At 38.1% G+C, this 21,302-nt stretch overlaps 1 protein-coding gene across 2 annotated transcripts in view; it reads right to left on the bottom strand.

Moving 5' to 3' along the window:
- CCDC192 (coiled-coil domain containing 192) overlaps positions 1–20,173 on the bottom strand; it is a 215,460-nt gene extending 195,287 nt beyond the window's left edge. The window contains exons 1-2 of one of the 2 annotated variants that reach the window (XM_045487571.1): positions 19,957–20,173; positions 15,056–15,107 (exon numbers count right to left, since the gene is read on the bottom strand). In XM_045487571.1, the coding sequence (XP_045343527.1) occupies positions 15,056–15,107; positions 19,957–20,060 (156 nt within the window). In that variant the 5' untranslated portion in view covers positions 20,061–20,173. The remainder of the gene's footprint in view (positions 1–15,055; positions 15,108–19,956) is intronic. The other variant, XM_045487563.1, reaches the window with a different exon arrangement.
- Positions 20,174–21,302: the final 1,129 nt, after the last annotated feature.

The following is a 21,302-nucleotide window of genomic DNA, read 5'->3' as shown; positions in this document are numbered from 1 at the left end:
CGTACCTATTTACATTCCCATACACAGAGCACAAGAGTTCCCTTTTCTCCACATCCTCTGCAACAGCTGTTTTTATCTTTTTTATATTAACTATTCTAACAGGTATTAGATGATATTGCATTGTGGTTTTGATTTACATTTCCCTGATGATTAATGGTCATCATGTGCCTATTGGACGTTTCTATTCTTCTTTGGAGAAATATTTATTCACATTCTCTGTCCATTTATTAATCAGTTATTTTGTAATTGAGTCTTATGAGTTCTTTACATATTTTGGATATCAAAACCTTATCAGATATACACTTCACAAATATCTTTTCCTCCTCAGTAGGTTGTCTTTTTATTTTGTCTTCTTGTGCAGAAGATTTCTAGTTTGATGTAATCCCATTTATTTATTTTTTGCTCTTATTTCCCTTGCCTTTGGAGTCAGATCCCCAAAAAAATCACTAAGAATGATAGCAAGGAGCTTACCCGCTTTATTTCTCCTAGAAGTGTTAAGGTTTTAGGTCTTAGATTTAAATCTTGAATCTACCTTGAGTTGATTTTTGTATTTTGTGTAAGATAAGAGCCCAGTTTCATTCTTTTGCATGTAGCTGTCCACTTTTCCCAATACCATATATTGAAGAGACTGTCTTTCCCCCATTTTATATTCTGACTTCTTTGTTATAAATAAACTGACCATATTTATATGGATTATTTCAGGGCTTGCTATTCTGTTCCATTCATCTTTGTGTCTGTTTTTATGCCATTACCATACTGTTTTGATTACTGTATTTTTGTGGAACAGTGTAAAATCAGGGAGCATGATACCTCCAGCTTTGTTCTGCTTTCTTAATATGGTTTTGGCCTTTTGGGGTCTTTTGTGGTTCCATACAAATTTTAGAATTTTTTGTTCTAGTTCTGTGAAAAAAGTCATTGTAATTTTGATTGCATTGAATCTATAGATTGCTTTGAGTAGTAGGAACATTTTAACAATATTAATTCTTCCAATCCGTGAGCGTGAAATATGTCCATTTTTTTTGTGTCATATTCAATTTCTTTCATCAGTGTCTTACAGCTTTTAGTGTAAAAATCTTTCACTTCTTCGGTTAAATTTATTCCTAGCTATTTTACCCTTTTTGATATGATTGTAAATCAGATTGTTTTCTTGATTTCTCTGTCTGATAGTTCATTATGAGTATGTAGAAATGCAGCATATTTCTATATATTAACTTTGTATCCTGCAACTTTACTAAATTCATTTACTGGTTCTAACAGTTTTTTGGTTGACTCTTTGGGTGTATCATGTCATCCACAAATAGTTTTACTTAGTCCTTTTCAATTTGCATAGCTTTTATTTCTTTTTTGTGCCTAATTATTGTGGCTAAGACTTTCAATATTCTGTGAGTAACTTTGGGAATGTGGCCATCCTTGTCTTGTTCCTAATCTTAAAGGAAAAGCTTTCAGCTTTTTACTGTTGAGTATGATGTGAGCTATGGGTTTGTCATAAATGACCCTTATTATGTTAAGGTACATTCTCCATATCCACTTCATAGAGAATTTTTATCATAAATGAATGTTGAATTTTGTCAAATGCTTTTTCTGCATCTATTGAGATGATTATATGATTTTTATCTTTCATTTTATCTTTTATTCAAATTGGTTTGTGGATTGGAACCATTCTTGCATCCCTAGCTAGAATAAATCTCACTTGATTATGATGTATGATACTTTTAATGTATTGCTGAATTTGCTTTGCTAAAATTTTGCTAAGGATTTTTGTATCTATGTTTATCAGGGATAGTGGCCTATAATGTGTGTGTGTGTGTATGTGTGTGTGTGTATAATCTCTGGTTTGGGTATTGGGGTGATCCTGGCCTGCTAAAAGGAGTTTGGAGGCTCTCCCGCCTCTTCAATTTTTTGGAGAGTTTGAGATCGGATAGGTATTAAATCTTTGGATGATCAGTAGAACTCACTAGTGACGCGCTCTGGTCCTGGACTTTTGTTTTGGGGAGGTTTTTGATTATGGATTCACTCTCCTTACTAGTAATTGGCCTCTTCACATTTTCTATTTCTTTATGATTCAGTCTCAAAAGATTATAAATTTCTAGGAATTTATCCATTTGTTCTAGGTTGTCTAATTTGTTGGCATTTAATTGTTCATAGTAGTCTCTTTATGTTCTTTGTATTTCTGTGATATCAGTTGTAACTTCTCCTTTATCTCTTATTTTATGTATTTGAGCCATCTCTCAATTTTTCTTGGTGAGTCTAGGTAGATTGTCATTTTTGTTTGTCTTTTCAAAGAACCAGCTCTTAGTTTAATTAGTCTTCTCTATTATCATTTTAGTATCCATTTCATTTATTTCCACTCTGATCTTTATTATTTTCTTCCTTCTACTAACTTTGGAGTTTGTTTCTTCTTCTTTTCCTAGTTGTTTTAGGTATACAGTTAAATTGTTAATTTGAGATTTCTTTTGTTTCTTGAGGTAGGCCTGTATTGTATTGCTATGCACTTCCCTCTTAGAACTGCTTTTGCTTTATCCCACAGATTTTGGTGTTAATTTGTCTCTAGGTAGCTTTTTTATTTATCCTTTGATTTTTTTCTATGACCTGGTAGTTGTTCAGTAAAATGTTGTTTAATACCCGTGTATTTGTAGTTATTCCAGTTTTCTTATAATTGATTTCTAGGTTCATGCCATTGTGGTATGAAAAAAAAATTCTTGATATGATTTCAGTCCTTTTGAATTTATTGAGAATTATTTTATGGCCTAAAATGTGATCTATCCTGAAAACGTTCCTTGTACACTTGAGAAAAATGTGTATCCTGTTACTTTTGGATGGACTGTTTTATACATTTATATATTAAGTCCATCTGGTCTAATGTGCCATTTAAGGCTGATGTTTATTGTTGATTTTCTGTCTGGATGGTCCATCCATTGATGTAAGTGGGGTGTTAAAACCCCCTACTATTATTGTGTTGCTGGAAATTTTTCCTTTTAGATCTGTTAATATTTGCTTTATATTTTTTGGTGTTTCTATGTTGGGTGTATAAATATTCATAAATGTTATATGTTCTTACTGAATTGACCCATTTATCATTATGTAGTGCCTGTCTTTGTCTTTTATTACAGTCTTTTAAAAAGTCTCCTTAGTCTGATATGAGTATAGCTACACCAGATTTCCTTCTTTTTTTATTAACACAACATATATTTTTCCATCCTTTCATTTTCAGTTTCTCTGTGTCTAAAGTGAATCTCTTGTAGGCAGTACACAGATGTGTCTTGTTATTTGCCCATTCAACCCCTCTATGTCTTTTGATTAGAGAATTTAGTCCATTTACATTTAAAGTAATTATTGATAGATATGTACTTACTGCCATTTTGTCAGTTGTTTTCTGGCTGTTTTTGTAGTTCCTCTGTGTTCCTTTCTTCTTTCTCTCTCTCTTCCCTTCTGGTTTGATAACATTTTTAGTGTTATTTTAGATTCTGTTTTCATTTTCTTTCGTGGATTTACAAATAAGTTTTTGCTTTTTGGTTACTGTGAGTGTTGCATATGTCATCCTATGTATCTAACAGTGTATTTTAAATTAGTAGCAATTTAATTTTAAGCACATCCCAAAACTTTATATTATTGCTTCCTCCACATTTTATGTTTTTGATGTCACTTTTCACAGCTTTTTCTTTTATGTAATGCTTAACTAATTATAATTTTCATTATTTTACTACTTTTGTTTTAATCTTCTTAGCAGCTTTATAAGTGGTTAGTCTACTACCTTGACACTATATTACCTTTGCTAGTGAGATTTTTCACTGTTGTATGTTTTCTTGTTTTTAATTAATGCCTTTTCTTTTTAGCTTACAGTAGAATCTTGAATACTTCTTGCAAGGCCAGTTTAATAATGATGAACTCCTTTACCTTTTGCCTGTTGGAAAAAACTATTTCTTCTTCAGATATGAATAATAGCTTTGCTGGGTAGAATATTTTTGGTGAGGAGTTTTTGTTTGTTTGTTTGTTTGTTTTCCTATCACTTTGATGTCATAAGCCATTTCCTTCTGGCTTGCAAAGTTTCTGCTGAGAAAATTGCTGATAGCCTTATAGGGTTTTCCTTTTCTCTTGACGCTTTTTCAGATTCTGTCTTCATCTTTAACTGTTGAAATTTTTATTTTATTTTTTTTTTAATTTTTTTTTTCAACGTTTTTATTTATTTTTGGGACAGAGAGAGACAGAGCATGAACGGGGGAGGGGCAGAGAGAGAGGGAGACACAGAATCGGAAACAGGCTCTAGGCTCTGAGCCATCAGCCCAGAGCCCGACGCGGGGCTCGAACTCACGGACCGCGAGATCGTGACCTGGCTGAAGTCGGACGCTTAACCGACTGCGCCACCCAGGCGCCCCGACATTTTTATTTTAATGTGTTTTGGTGTGGCTCTCTTTGGGTTCATTTCATCTGAAACTCTCTGGAATTCCTGGACCTGGATGTCTGTTTCCTTCCTTAGCTTAAGGAAGTTTTCATCTATCATTTATTTCTTCAAATAAGTTTTCTGTCCCTTTCTCTCTTCTCCTTCTGGGACCTCTATAATGGAATGCTATTCTTTATGTTGTTGTGAAGGTACCTTAAATTATTTTAATCTTTTAAAATTCTTTTGTCTTTTTGGTGCTTTGTTTAGGTGAGGTCCACTACCCTCTCTTATAGCTTACTAATCCATTCTTCTCCTTTATCCAGTCTGCTATCAAATTCCTCTAGTGTATTTTCCCATTCAATTGTTGTGTTCTTCAGGTCTTTGACTTCTATTTGGTACTCTATGTTTTCTATTTCTTTGTTGAAGCTCTCACTGCATTCATCCATTCTTTTCCTGAGTTCAGTGAGCATCTTTATGACCATTACTTTGAATTCCTTATCAGGTGGATTACTTCTCATTAAGGTCTTTTTCTTTTGTTTGGAACATATTTCCCTGTTTCTTCATTTTGTTTGACCCTTTTGTTTCTTTTTTTAATGTTTATTTATTTATTTTGAGAGATAGAGTGAGCAGGGGAGGGGCAGAGATAGAAGATGAGAGAGAATCCCAAGCAGGCTCTGCACTGTCAGCATGGAGCCCAACATCAGACTCAAACCCCATGAGATCATGATCCTGAGCTGAAACTAAGATTCTGATGCTTAACTAACTGAGCCACCCAATCACTCCTACTCTTTGTGTTTATTTCTATGTATGACACAAAACAGCTGCATGTCTCAGCCTTGAAGAGGTGACCCTGTGAAGGTGATGATCCTTCTCCTTCACCCTTGTCGAGCTCTTGGTTGTCTCTTGAACCTTTTGATTCTCTTAACTGCCTGATTTATTCTTGACATACCCCCAATGTTAGGTGTGTATGAAGACCTGTCAGTGATCCAAGGGGAGGAATCTTATTTAGCACCTAGTTTCGGGTTGATTGGAAGTCAGACCCTTCAGCAGTAGGTTTTAAAGTATGCGAGTATATACAGTCCTGTGGGACTGCAATTGTAAACTCTGCTGGCTTCCAGACCAGGAGGTCTAAAGGTGTCTCCTGGACAAGAGTTGCAAAACTCAGGCCTCCAGACAAGCATTTAAGTCCCTTTCTGAGAAGTCTTATCAAGCTGTAGTGAGGCCAAGGGGATACCCAGGGATGGTGTCCCCCTGCTTAAATTCCCTGGATATACCTCCTTAGCTCTAGATGAGAAACTCGAAGCCTATTCTTCAGGCTGAAGCTCCAGAGTAAGAAAATAGGCATTTTTCAGGGATGACTGGGGCTGTCTTTCAATCTGCTGTTTGTACAGTGCCCCGAGGATGGTGTCTGACCAGCACTGTCTTTCTGATTGTTACAGTCCCTTGGAGCTCTGGAGCATCAGTCTTCATGTGCCCCAGGTGATCAAGAGGTGTCCCCTGTCTGAACTGCACATACTCTCTGGCTTTAGCCTGGCTGCTCAAAAGTGTAGTAGACAGGGCTTCAGAAGGGCAATGGGAAAATGTCTTAACTGCATGCATTTATGGGCTTCAGCAATACAGCAAGAGAGTGCCTTGTCTGTGAGAGTGTGCTAGCTTTAGGCTGGGAGTAAGAGAACGGTACAACTGTTTGTGCTTACCTACTCCGGCTAGAGGTCAGGGAGCCTGCAACCAACTGTGCTTTCCGGCCTCAGCAAGTGTCCCAACTGCTCACCCTTGCCTATACCACTGGGCACAGGAGAATAAACCTGCACTAGCGGGCCATGTGGTAAATGCAACAATGGTGTCCCCAGTGCCTCCATCACTGAGGGACGTCCCAGCCATCCCCTACCCCTCCAGCCAGTGCCCCTAGGTCAGCAAGTGAATCTGTCTCAGATAGAGGCTAGGTACTTTTCAAGCTATATTTTCATTGGGTCTTGGGGTGAGTGAGACCACATGTGAGCTTTCCAAAAGCAGAACCTCAGTTTCCCATGGCGCTTTGGGACTCCTGGACATCTGCCCTGTTAGTTTTCCAAGCCACATATACTGGGAGCTCATCTTTCCAGCGCAGATCCCAGGGGCTGGGGTGCTCAATGTGGGGCACCGATACCTTGCTCTTCTAGATGTTTCTGTCTGGTGAGATTCTTCCCTATTGTGTTTGTGGCTAGGGGTGCGGGGCTTACGAGACTGTTTCTGCCTCTCCTACCCACATCATGTGGTCCTTTGATGCTTTGTTATAGAAAGCAGTTCATCTAGTTTTCACATCTTTTCAGAGGGAAATGATCCATATGTAGCTATAGATTGGGTGTCTTTGGGAGGGCCTGAATTCAGGATATTCCTATGCCTCCATCTTGGACCCCTTCCTCCTAAATACTCTTTGTATCTGTCACACTTAGAGATAAAATGTGATATCTAAGTTTTAAAATTTTTACTTTGTTTGCCTTCTATTATTTGGACATATTATTTGATATTTGTAAGTTTGGACAGCTTATTAGATATCTGTATGTCTTAAGACTTTTGTAAATTTTGATATGTGTCCTTTGTCCAATTTCTTTTTAAAGGCTAATTTTTTCCTCATTGATTTATATGTGACCTTAATATTTTAAGGATGTTGTAATAGATGTGACAAATATTTTCTATTACTTACTCTGAATATTTATAAATGCTTCAGAAATGGATTGAAATAGTGGTAAGTGGTAAGTTTTCTTACAAGGTAAAGAATTTTCAGAGTCTAAATTAGCTTCTCATTTTTGCATATTATGCATAAATTTGTCCAAGGAGAGCGTCAACTTTTTGAAGAAACGAACTCTAATCAAAACTTGGAGAAATATTTGATTTCTCCAAGCCTCATTAAGTACAGATAACACATCACATTGGTTCACATTATTAGACATATTTTCAAAGAACCAATTGACTCTGATACTTGATCTAACACAAACAGCTCTGCTATTGACATGACGCCCTGGGGCTATTATTCCCAGCCGCAAATGTCAGTTATCAAAACAAATTAAACCAATGTTATCTAATCTGCCTGACGAGACTGAGGGCAGCCAGAGGCCAAGCTTAATCCCTGAGATCCTGAATCCTTTGTGCTTCTTCCTTCTGGATCCCTCTCCCTGTCCCAAGGAGACTTACTTCTTTGGGAAAGGCTAGATTGAGTAGCTGTCCTAGCCCTTTGGGAGGATATTCTCTCTTGGGGAAAATCTGAAGTTTTGAGAAGTATTTTTCTTCAGACTGCAGCAACTGAAGTGTGTTCTCAAAGTCAGACTCATTGATTAGATGGTCCCAAAATACACTTCCCCTTGCCTGTCTTCCTTTGATCTAAACATTCAGGTTTTGGAAGTTGAGCAAATTTTACGTGAAACTTGAGTTTATTCAGAATATTAATTCAGAGTAAACCTGGAAGCAAATTAAGTATATGTACTTAATTTGTATCTATTTAAATATATAGACATTTAACTTCTGTCCCCTTTTGGTATTTCACAACGTCCTTCTTGCCACACATACAAACTTCTCAACATTTCCACCCTCACAGAAAATAAAATGTGTCAGCACTACACAGCACAAATTGGCGTGCTTTCCCCAAATAATGCCTGTTGTTTGAAAGTTTTTGCCATTTAAAGGAGCCAAGTGGAGGGGAAAAAAAAATGTCATGGGCATTTGATGAAACAAATTTGCAGACATTCAAATGCTTTAGTTTATAGAGGCCCTTTGCGCCACTGATGCCTCTTGGGGAAATTCTGAAAAACATCCTATCTGTAAACAATCTGTTTCAGTGCCACATGTTTTCTGAATTTCTTTGCCTGCTGACATTTATAAAAACCAAAGGAGCACATTTGCATGTGAAAACAGGACCTTTTGTTTCTTATACATTTACTCTATCATAGAAATTAAAATGAAATAGGTCATCCTGCCCAATTGCTTGTGAAGGATCATTTTCTAAAGAACACTTCCTAGTTCTTTGGCCAACCTCATTTTGAACTGCTAACATCTTTTTTGTGGCCTCTGTTCACAGAGGTTAAATAGAAGTTAAATAGAGCTTATTATTAAAATAAGAAATTCTAGAACTAATGTTTTCTTTTGCACAAGTTTTAAGCCTTGTGTCTTCTTTGACTTAATGGCATAGGAGTGGAAGTAGTGCATCTAAACTCCAATTTGCCCCTCCTTCCATTGCTGCCCGCCCAGACCGAAGAAATGCATTCCGAGGGAAGCTTCCATCCAGAGGGTCTCTTAATAACTATGACAAATAGAGTGTTGTGAAGAAATAAATTCTTTAGCTAAACAAAATAATAAGCCATTTGCCCACTGCAACTGATAACATGCATAAATTTTAATGATCCTCAAATAAAATGAAGTTTTGATCTTTCTTGATAATAACCAAAGGAAAAGATACCTTTTTCACCAGTTATAGGTCTATGATGATTACCATCATTCTATGTACTGCTAGACCCAAAATCTCTGTTGAAGTTGCTTCTGTGATAGAATTTAGGCTCTAGATTTAGGTTTGATGAACTAGAGTTGATTGCCCAGGGACAGAGTGGGGATGGGAGCAGGAGAGCATGATATGGATCAGCCCCTCATTTATTGCAAGATGTCAACATGAAAGAAGCTATACGAGAGGTTGAGCAATGGCTAAACACTCCAACTAACATCTCACATCCCAGCATCTGGGAGATAGCATCACTCTTCCAGAGTCATGTTAGATACCATCTAGATAACTAGCAGATATTGCTAGAAGTAAACATTCAATTTATTTACTATTTGTGTTCTTTTGTGGGAAAAAGCCAATTTTGTAGATGGACTAAACAGACAGCATCGTACTTTATTAAATGCAAACTTTTGCTTCCTTAAAGTCTGCAAACATACATTCATTAAATCTTTTATATGAAGAAAGACTTCTCTGAAGGGGTATCAGAGTCACAGTGACAATTTCTCTTCACATCTTTTGCCGTGCCCTTAGTGACAGCACAGTAGCTGTTTTGCATTTCTTATGAGTTTCCATTTGCAAAACCTTATTCGTTCCCTTAGACCTATTTTGACTTTTTAGGTTAGGGCCCCTGGGGAGCAGCTTACTGGAGGTGGCTCTTGGGAGCAACACCTTTAAAGGAAAAGAGATGCAGAATGCAACAGCAGCCTCAGAAATTCTATGGGAGCTGTGGATGGGGTCTGGCCTTTCAGAATTGTCCTCTGTCTAAAGAAGGGGACCTAGTCCTGAGGCCCTGCCACAACCATTCATTGGATAATGGTTGACCCCATGAAGATGGATGGCCTTAGAGCCTTGGAGCTCCTTTAGTTGAGGGAGATTCCTTGAGAGATACTCAAGCTTTGAGTCATCATCAAGCATGATGAACTCAAAATAAAGCCTAGATCTAAATGTAAAACCTAAAACTTTAAGACTGTAGAAAGAAAATAGGAGAAAATATTTGTGACCTTGGGCAAAGAATTTTTAGATAGCAAACGCATGAGCCATGAGAATACCAAGTGATAAATTAGACTTCATAAAAATTAATAACTCCTGCCCTTCTAAAGACACGTAAGATTAAGAGTAACCACAGGCTGGAGAAAATAGTTTCAAAACATATATCTGAAAAATTTCTTATCTCTAGAATACATCAAGAGCTCTAATCCAATAATAAGAAACAAAACAACTTAAACACAAACTAAAGATTTCAGTAGATCCTTCGCCAAACAAGACATAAAGATGGCAAATAAGTACATGAATAGGTACTCGACACCATTAGCTATTAAGGAAATGCAAATTAAAACCACACTGAGATACTACTACTACATTAGAAAGGCTAAGACTTAAAAGACTGACCCTACCAATGTTGGAGAGAATGTGGGTCAACTAAAACTCTCACACACTGCTGGTGGAAATGTAAAATGATACTATCACTTTGGAAAAACTGTTTGACAGTTTTTAAGAAAGTTAAATTATCATATGATTCAATCACTTCACTCTTAGGTATTCACCCAAGAGAAAAGAAAGCATAGGTCCACACAAAGACTTGTTCATGAATGTTTAAAGCAGCTTTATTTGTAAGAGTCAAACACTGGAAATAACCTAAATGTCAGTCAACAGGTAGAGGGATAGACAAACTGATGGGTTCAATACAGTGGGGTCCTATTCAATAAAAATGGATTATTGATACAGACTACAACATGGATGAATCTCAAAATAATTTTGCTAAGTAAAAGAAGCCAGTAAAAGGGGGTACGTACTGTATGATATGTTAATATATCACTCATGCTTTAAATCAACATTTCAAGTGATTTAAAGGAAATCTTCCTATTTATTCTTATCATGAGACCAATATAGAACTGCATTAATATATCACATACTCCATTTATATAAAGCTCAAGGAAATGCAAAATTATAGACAGTGGCATAAGGCATATCAGTGCTTCCTTGAGAATGGTATATAGGCAGGTGTGGAGAAGTGGGTGGGAGGGATTAGAGAGGAGCCTGAGAAACTCCTGGGGGTGATGGGTAGTTTCATTCTCTTGACTGGTTTGTATGTGTATGTCAAATTCAACTTGTACATTTCAAATTTGTCAAGTTCGCTTCAGTAAAAGACTAGAGAGAAAGAAAGAAAGAAAGAAAGAAAGAAAGAAAGAAAGAAAGAAAGAAAAGGAAGCAAGCAAAGGAAGAGAGAAGGAAAAAAGAGAGGAAGAGAAAGAAGAGGAAAGAAAGAAATCCAAAACAAAAATTTTGACACATCATTTCTCACCTATTAAAGTGGGAAAAATAAATACCTAAATACTCCATTTTCTAGAACATCCACAAATCTTTATATTTAAATATGCATAGAGATGCAGTTCTATATTGATCTTATTCTCAGAATAAATAGGAAGATTTCCTTTAAATAACTTGAAATGTTCATTGCAAACACACGTGATATATTAACAAATAATTTGAAAGTTTTCTCCGCAATGGGAAGGATTTTCTGAAAGCCATTTTAGAATATAAAAATTTAGAAATATCATAATGAGACCAAATACATGCTTCCTGCGAACATAATACTATATCATACCAAGTACTAAAAGAAAAACAGAATTTATACAGTTTGGCACAATTTAAGGCATTGCTTGCCTTTCCCCATTTACCAGATGCAAAATATTTCTGCTCCTTTAAGTTAGTTTTGGAAAGCTGACGTTCTTTGTAGTGTGCTATGAATTTGACCTCACCAATTACAAATAAAAAAGTGCTTTCATAGTTTCGGCACCTAGAATAATGATTCTTTAATGAAGTCATCGCTAAATTACGACTTGAAAGCCAAATGGTTTCTGAGGTTTTCTAATAAGCTTAGTTTTGCACAATGAGTGAAATACTTCATACATATTCTAGCATTAATGAATTCATACCCACACCGTCACTTGTGGATGTGCCCCTCCACATAACCACTGACATCATATGTTTTACATAATTCATTTCTGTGTGTCACAGTGGGTCAGGAATAGTTCAGAGGGAGAAATTCGGAGCCAGGTATCTGGCTCAGGTCAAGCCTCCTTTCAATATAATTTCTGTTTCCTAAACAGTTTCAAATGAGGTTATTTATATGCACTAGCTGTTCTCTGCCAGAAGATCTTAAAATGCAGCAAGGCAACAGTTTAAATAACATTCTAATCCTCCAACGGGCCCAAAAGAATAAGGTGCAGATAAACAGGGACAGCCTTGCACCTGAGATGTGGATCTAAAGAAAGTAACACTGCATTATCCCATAATGTTCCCGCTATCTGGTGAACACAGATTCATTGGTCATTCAACATCTGAAAACTTTCTCAACCTCCCCAAATCTCAATTTCTTAATTTCTCCAGTGTTAATAATAAGAAGAAAGGTATCAATATGATAGTGATGATTCTGAAAACCATGGCCATCTGCTGCTGTAGGAATCGGAGGGATAGCATCTGTCCATCACCTAATACCATGCCTGGGGCTCAGTCCATTTGTTCAGTCCAATGGACTCAGACAGTAATGACTGAGTGCTATTTTGGCAGCAGAGACTCTATCCTGGGGACACAGAGATGAATAAACAAAGGCCAGTTGATACTCTAAGGATGCAGTTTACCAGAAGAGTTCAAAAATTAAAGGCACAGAGAACAGTGTAGTAAAGGCGAATAGGGAACCACCATTTTCAGATAGGTAGCACAGGTTTCATTGCGTTTGGGTGGTCAAGATATCTTCACAGAATTAAACAGGTTTCATCCTTCAATTTCCTTCTCTTCTGTTACAGCAAACTGCAGCTATTTTAAAAGAGGCTTCTGATGGGGTACCCAGCTCGCTCAGTCAGTTAAGGGTCCAACTTCAGCTCAGGCCATGATCTCACAGTTTGTGGGTTCAAGCCCCGCATCTGGCTCTGTGCTGACAGCTCAGAGCCTGGTTCAGCCTGCTTCTGATTCTGTGTCTCCCTCTCTCTCTCTGCCCCTCCCCCACTCGTGCTCTGTCTGTCTGTCTCTCTCTCTCAAAAATAAACATCAAAATAAATTTTAAGGAGGCATCTGAGATCTACTTGCAGTTTGGTTCCTCATGATACATAGCAGAATCAGTTCTGCTGAGTGACCATCCAAGAGTTCCGAGATTCGAAAGGGATTGTCTGATGAGGAGACAGCACTAACTGCGGATATCTTATGGCCTTGAGGTCCCTAATTCTAACCTCCTTCAGCTGAATGTATTCTTTTAGAAATGTAAAAACACAGCAGAACACAGCAGAACCAACTACTTCCAACCCTGGGGATCCCAACTGTATTAAATGTAAATTGAAAGAAGTAGATTCTGAACTCCAGGAAGCTAATTGGGAGCCCTGAACAGAAATCCTAAATGTGGTAATTGGCACCTTGTCCTTTTCAGTGGCATATGCAGCCAACTAGAGGGTTACCTCTAGGGTGCTAATTGATTAGCCTTGTTAGAGGGAAAGGCAGTAAACGGAGATTGGTGAGCTGAAGTCTCTCCAAAACTGCAATTTAACTGCTAACCCAAGGGTTCCAAGCAGAGAAAAAAATGTTTTTATACGGTGCCAGTGAGGGATACTTTCTCTGTGGGCAACAGAATTATAAATAGTTCCAATATATACATTTAAAAACCTTCATTATTATGCTTTTTTTTTTTTTGCTAGCTGAAAACACACAATATAAGATTAAATAACAACTACATTCAGAAAGAAGATTTTTAATAAAGTTCATATTCTACCACTCTAGATTGGTCTCCCTTGACTTCCATTTCTTTAACAAAACCCCTCCTGCTGAAAATAATTATGGATTTGAGAGACAAGTTCAGTCTGTCGGGAGTCAGGTTAGATGAACGTGACTTAGAAAAGAGATGTTAAAAATAATATAAAAACGGAGGGACAAAACAGAAGAGACTCATAAATATGGAGAACAAACTGAGGGTTGCTGGAGGGGTTGTGGGAGGAGGGATGGGATGGGCTAAATGGGTAGGGGGCATTAAGGAATCTACTCCTGAAATCGTTGTTTCGCTATATGCTAACTAATTTGGACGTAAATTTTAAAAAATAAAAAATAAAATTGAAAAAAAGAGATGTTAATGTTTTGGAACAAAAATAACTGCAGGAGTGAGATTCTGGATGTACAGTTCACTAGATCATTTGTTCTTAGCTGGGGATGCTGAGATGGGATGGGAGTGGTAGAGTAGAACTGGTGAATCCAGAAAGAAATAGAGAAACCAAAGAGTGGGGTCCCTAGCCCATAGGGGAGCCCATTTGAATGCTGTCATTACCGAATAACTCTATTTCCATTTACTTGTGTGCCTTCACCCACCATTTTCATATCCCAAACGTCTTATTTGAGGTAGACTATTAAAGTTCATCATCCTCATTTCATGGATCAAAAATAAGATCCTGAGACTTTAAATGACTTGGTCATTATGAGTGGGTTCTTGTCTGGGTTTCAGGATTGTTCTAGAAACATCTATGGTAGAGTCTAGGGGATCCACTTACTAAAACTGAATCAGGAGTACACAGATAGCTTATTTTTTCTTTAGGGGAAATCCTCAAATTAACATAAAAGTGGAGGACTAGTGTAATGAACTCCCATGTCCCCATCACCCAACCTCAACATTTCTCAACAACCTGTACTTTGGCTACCCGAGGCTTGGGCAGGTACTAACTGAGGCTCAGGTAAAAAGGACCTGACTATCCCAGGGTGTAACAGAGCTCATAGAAGAGACAGGACCTCAAGGGTCAGAGCTAGGTCTGTCATTTGCTGATTTGTAAGGGTGTGAATTAGAAATATCTGGAAAAGACTGTGATTTAACCCTTAGCCTAAATAAACCAAATAATGTGATTTACCCAATCTGTACCTTTTTTGAATACTAGAATTTCCTCCTGTATAAGCGAATACTTAGAGGTAACCACGATGTTCATGATATTGGGGGGGCCACACCATTGCTCACCTAACTTCCCTACTGCCCAGTAATATCACTTAGCTGGCACTCTACCCACTTTGCCTCATTCTACAAGATAAAGAACACTCCATGTTTTGTTTTTAAGATCTTTACTAATGAAATGTGAAAAGAAAACTATGTCAGGAAAATCTCAACATTCATTAGGGAAGTTAAAGTTTTGTTAACTGTAATGCTTAAAACAAAGAAACAAGAAATAATTTCTGCAAACTTCATTTCTTACCAGTGTCCTGTGTCTTTGTTGTGTATTTGACTCTGAACTTGCAGATGTGGTGCTGAAATAAAATAAGAGTTTAGAATTCCAAAATTTTATTTCAGAAGTGCACACAGTTGTACACACACATACACACCCCACATCAAATAGATCCCTACACTGTGACATTGAAGATAATTGTTCTAAAGTATTTCCTCCAAATGTCAATTTCTGAACATTTCTAAAGGAAATCAAAACTATGGAATGTAAACTTCACTCAAAGAAGATAAAATAGCCTTTAAAGGTTCTCTTGAGAATAAGCAGTCTGAACAGTACAGTCTGTTCTGAAAACCTGCAAAATCTCTTCTTTCAACTAAAAAAAGAAAAAGAAAAAGTGGAAGAAAGCATACCGTCCTGTGGAAACAGCAGACTTGGGGAATTCTTTGTCTCCTACACTGTTCCTCAATCAATCTCTCTTTCTGGGATCATTTCCAGAAGTTTACAAACCTGCTGTTATTTATTGCATCTTGAGGTCTCTTAACCCTTTTCTTTCTGCTTGATTACTCTGACCCCCTTTATAACGAAGCTATATCCTCATCGTCTCTAATTCTTCCCTCCTTGCGGCTCCATTCACATTCTCCTAAGTACCACCCCCATAAATTGCACTTAGTTCATCAGCGATCTCCACATCGCTGTTACTGCTATGATCATTTGTCACATTTCACATTACATGACAACTTTTGACATGATTCATCACTTCCTCCTTGACATGCCCTTTTCACTTGGCTTCCTAAGGTCCCAGGTTTTCTTCCTGTCCCACTTGCTGCTCCTTCTCAGTTTGCTTCAATGGTTCTTTGTCTCTCTCTGAGCTCTCACTTTTGGCATGTTCCCAGGCTTCCTCTCTCCTCTACCCATATCCGCTCCATTGTCAATGTCACCCATCCTCATGGCTTTAAGTTCATCAATATGCCGATCACTGCCAAGGACACATTTCCACACTTCTCCCTCGAATTCCAGATTCATTCGTGCAATTGCCTTCTTGACATCTCCCCTGGATGCCTAATAGATATCTCAAGTTTCAACATCTTCAAACCTACCTCCTAATTCTTACCCCCAATCTTCTGCTCACACTCTTCCCCATCTTAGTTGATGATGACAGTATCCTTCCACTTGCTCAGGCTGACACCTTGACTCTCTTTCTGTGTCAGATCCCATAAGCAATTTTAACAGGACACTCTTGGCTCTACAATCAAACTATATCCAGTATCCGACCAACTCTTACCATCTTCTCTTAACACCCTAGTTCAAGCCTCAAGCTACTATCAGCTCTTGCCTGGATTATTGCATGAACCTCCAAGATGGTACTGTCTACATTCTATTTTCAGTACACCTACAATAACGAATATCATTTCACTCCTCTGCTCAAAGTACGGGATCTCATTTCACTCAGAATAAAAGCCAAAACCTGTACAATGGCGTATGAGGCCCTACAGGTCTCACCAAACCACCCTTCCCATGTACTGTAGGACTTCCTACTCCCTCCTTCCCCTTCCCATACAAGTCCACCTTTGCCTCTCTGAATTCATCTGATACTCTCCTCAGTCAGTCATGCTGGCTTCCTTGCTGTTCCTCAACCTTCTCATCTAGGCTCCCATTTCAAGTCCTTCTGCCAGGAACACGTACTCCATACTTGCCTGCTTGGCTCTTTTCCACTCCCTTCTTGTCTTTGTGCAAATATGCTTTCTCGCTGAGGCCTCCCATATGTGCCTCCTTTAAAATTGACCTCTCCACCTTCTCTCCATCCTCATCACCTTGTTTAATTTTTCTTTGCTGTACCTACCACCTTCTAGCATCCTGTGGAACTTGTTTATTATATTTATGGTGCCTCCTCCCACTTGAAAGTGCAAAGTTTTTGAAGATAGAAAATTTTTGTCTAGTTTGTTACCCTTTCTTTAGCATTTTGAAGAAGACTAGAATGGTCCATAAATATTTATTTATGAATGAATGAATCCATGGATGATTTAGTAAATATCTAGTCTTAATAAGTCTTGTTCTTCTGCTGTCAACCAATAAGCCTTACTTTAAAATCCTAGGGTACTTTTATTATTTTCTGTCCTACTATCTCCCTCGCGAATGTGTTATTTTTTTCCATGTTATTGTGCACGTCTCTCACTTTTCAAAACCATATAAAACCATTTAAAATGTTCGCAAAGTAATCAGTGACGATTGAGCAAAGTTAATTAGATTCCCACTCAGTGGAAGGACACACTGGGGTTTTGAGAGATGTAATTGCTCTTCTCACATCATATCAAATCAGCAAAAACCAGTATTTTGGTGCTTTGTACTTGACAGTATCTCTTTATCACGAAATGGAAAACAAAGTTTTGCCATCATATTGCCGGGCAAACCAACAAATGGTTTTGAAGGACCTTAATAAACTGTCCCTCTTACCATCTAATTTTATCATCTATCAGTGGATCTTGTAAAAATGCCACTTTCATCAAACTGTACTCCTCAATACTTCCAGAATATATGTTTATCCTTTTTGTTGGTTGTTTCCTCAGACAAGAATGCTCTTACTCTCTTCTCTGTTTGTGAAAATCTTACCTGTTCTTCATTCCATGACTCAAATTCTGGCTCTTCCTGACGCTTCTTTGATCCTACCAATCAAAACTGTTTCTTGCCCCTGTGTCCACAAGCAGTATTTGGCTATCTGTCTCTTCAAACCCTGATGCCATTTAATCATGTAAATAATTATTTGTCTACCTATGTTTTTGTACATCTCAGTGACATCTCCTAGAGGACAAGGAATATCCTTGTTTATTTTTCATTCACCCAATGATATACCAAGCAAGAAATTAATAGTTGGTCACTGAATGAAGCCAAAAAAACAAAAACAAAAACAAAAACAAACAAACAAACAAAACATTGTGGGTACAGTACCCTTAAGTGCATCTTCAGATGTACAACAAATGTTCAACTGAAACCACCTTCTTTTAATAATGCCTGAAGCAAAACTACTGATTTAAAAGTGAAGGAGCTTTGGCTGCCTGACAATCATATTTAAAGGTCATGAGTCATGGCCTCAGAGTAACCATAGCTACTCGGCATACACAGCACAAGTCATGTTTATAACATAATTCGGGAGAAAAAAGCTTTAGAAAGCCTATTAGCCTTGAGAGAAAACAAATTAGAATTAATAAATGTATTTATGAAGCTTGTTTTTATTGCACTGGTTTTGTTTTACTTCAGGGTTCATGGAAAAACTGAGAAAATTCTTTAAATTTCTATCAGCAGGGAGTATTAATATGACATTTCGGCTTTACAGTAATTTTTTTTCTTAGTAATTGATAAGAAGTTAAGTATTTCCTTCCTTTAAGTGAAATATCTATCTGTTGTCCAAACTTTGTACACTGTTTGTTTGTTTGTGTTGGAGTAGTGATCAGTTACCACTTAGTCCGTGTGATGAACAGATGTTGATAAAACTGGTTTGGAAACAGGTATTGAGCAGCCGAATCTTATGGGGAAGAATTTCCTGGGAAAATGCCTTTTTTTAGTCCCTGGGTTAATTGCATCCAAGGCCTAACCTTCTTTTCTCAGACAAGCAGAGGAGCAAATTCCCATTTGATGTCTATAAACTATAGACAGGATTTCCCCCAAGGGCCTGAGAAGAAGAGGGGAGAGAGAAGTAGGGCAGACGACCAAGCACATGTGACCATTTTGCTCCTGCTTAGAAGTGAAGAAGCTGGACTGAACCCATCTAAGGGTTAACCAAGGTAGCATGTCCTCAGCTGTGTCCTACATCAAAGCCCTGCTCTCTACTTGCACAGAACACTCAGTTCCATATACCAGGAGAACAAAAACACCAATGATAATTTGCAGTGAGAGCAAAGTCCTGCTTTTCACTTGGTTTCCCTGCTGGTTGTACACTTGGCTGTTCATTTCAAAGTTGTTAATCACAGGGCATTTTCTCTTCAGTTGGTAACATTATGTTCACCTCTCCTATTGTCAGCACATTGACATATTATCTCTTTAGGTGCTGTGTTCAGGGAAATTAAAAGAACATAGGTGTTTGATAAATTTCATTTTCTTTAGCAGACAAAAGACTCCCTCCTCCCAAAGATTGTTCATCTTTTGAAGGTCACAGAACTTCTGCACCTAGAAAAAACATTTCACATAAAGTTTGGGGGGATTTGTGAATATCCCACAGCATCTGTGGTCCATAGACCCAAGGTTAAAAACAAATAAAAACAAGACCCACACGTTTCATGCAATAAAAAGACATTTTAAAGCCTAAGCAGTACTACAGTTACATGTGTACATATCACAGGACACCATCCTCCACAGTCCACCTCTTTCTTCAGAGGAGGCGTGGTCATCTCCTATGCTAGGCTTAAAAGAAAATGCTAATTGACAAGGTATTTCTATATTTGAAGGGAAAATGAGTAATGTCCCAACATGCAGATTTTCCAGTGATTAACTGTAGATCAGTTATAAAGGTAAATTTTACTTCCATATGTGTAGCCAGAGTTGGTTTCGGTTTTTATTTGAGGAGCATTGGAATGACCTAGCTTCTTTTGTGGATATCTCCTGGCAAGGGAGCAGTGAAGGTGACATTTCATTACAGTGGTTCTCAGCCTTCCCCTTCAATGCCAATAAAATGGTTGGGGTGAGTATGTGATTCTGAGAAGAGCAAGTAAGGGAGATTTTATTCATTCAACAAATATTTATTGAACACCTATTGTGTGCCAGACCCTGCCCTATGAAAGCACCATTCAAAGAAAGGGGTCATTTCCCTGGAACAGGTGAAAAGACTGTTTGATATTTTTCCCCAGGCTTTAAAGAAAGGTTTCCTTTGAAGCACTGAGTAAAGTCCACTCTATCTAGAAATTTCCAAGAATGCTTTGGGACAGAAGGAGCTGGGAACTCACCTGCTTCTCCCTGGGGTTTCATACCCTGGGGCCACAGATTTCTTGCTGTAACATTCTCCCATCTCGTCAGGGCCACTGGGATACCCTGTCCATGGGACAGACATCAACTATCTCCATGCCTTAGTTTCAGAATCCCTGTTACTGCTCTACTGTTTCCTGTTGCTAGGCAACCACAATGGCTGCGGGAAGAACAGTTAACTTCCCAAAGGAAAAAAAAAAAAAAAACTCAATTACAAAGCCACAGTAACCCCTCACAACATTTCACAAATCAGATCCAGGCATGAGTATTCATGAGGAATCACCACATATTCATCATTTCTGGAAAACGCATTCAAAGTGGGCCAGAAGCAGTGGTTTTGTGCTCAAGCCATGGCCTGTTTGCATCTAGAACCAGTGCTAACGGTCACACTGCTTGTCTAAGAGGGGTGCGTACACAGAAACGGATTGGTTTACAGGCTAGCAGTAGTTTTGGCACAGACTACCCCCAGCTTGTGATGATATTCTTTACCTGGGACCCATAGACCCCAGACAGAAGATCCCACCTGGCCACATCCTAACTAAGGCTTCTTTCCTGATGCAGGATTGCAGAGGTGGTAAATTGTGCCTGCTTAGTTGGCATTCTGCTCACTGTCATAGCTCATCTGCACCACTGCTCCTTCTTTCCTTTGCTTGTCTAAAGGCAAGAGCCATTTTCTCCCAGACAGTTGTTACATCTCTCCCTGGATGTATTTGTGGACCCTGGTTAGCCCGTATTCTTACTTACTCCTCTTACTGCTCTGGCAGGAAGTACATGTAGGACTTCGGCAGTCTAATGATCAGAATCACTCCGGGGTTTGGATCCCTTATGTCCTAGGCTTACCCAAACCTCATCACACAGCCCATCTCAAAATAACAGACTGCGTTTTTTCCAATCACAGAATTTGTTTCTAGAGATAGAGCAAATTAGATCAAATAACTGCAATAGTAGTGAAGATAGTTGGACTTAACTAGCTAAAAAGTGTAACTATGAGCAAAATTATAAACTATGGAGCTATGGGTGCTCTGGGTGGAAAAATCACCACTAACTAGGTAGGTGTGGAAATACAAAGATTGGGTATTGGCTTTGTATGCAGTGTATAGCCTCTGTGGAATATAGAAAATCTTACCTTTCTCTTTACACCTTGGGGTTTTTATTTACAGAGGACTTACGTGAGTTGTTTCTGTCATCCCTTCCAACTCTAATATCCTGTTATGTTCCCTTAGCCTATCTTATTAAAAAAAAACCACAAGGTGGATTATATTTAAGTGCACCTTAGAGGAATGTGCAGATGTTCAACATGTAGTTGGTTCATACCAATTTATGAAAA

Source organism: Leopardus geoffroyi, chromosome A1, assembly GCF_018350155.1.
Source record: "Leopardus geoffroyi isolate Oge1 chromosome A1, O.geoffroyi_Oge1_pat1.0, whole genome shotgun sequence".
NCBI classification, from domain to species: Eukaryota; Metazoa; Chordata; class Mammalia; order Carnivora; family Felidae; genus Leopardus; species Leopardus geoffroyi.
This window is presented reverse-complemented; position numbering and strand designations above follow the sequence as displayed.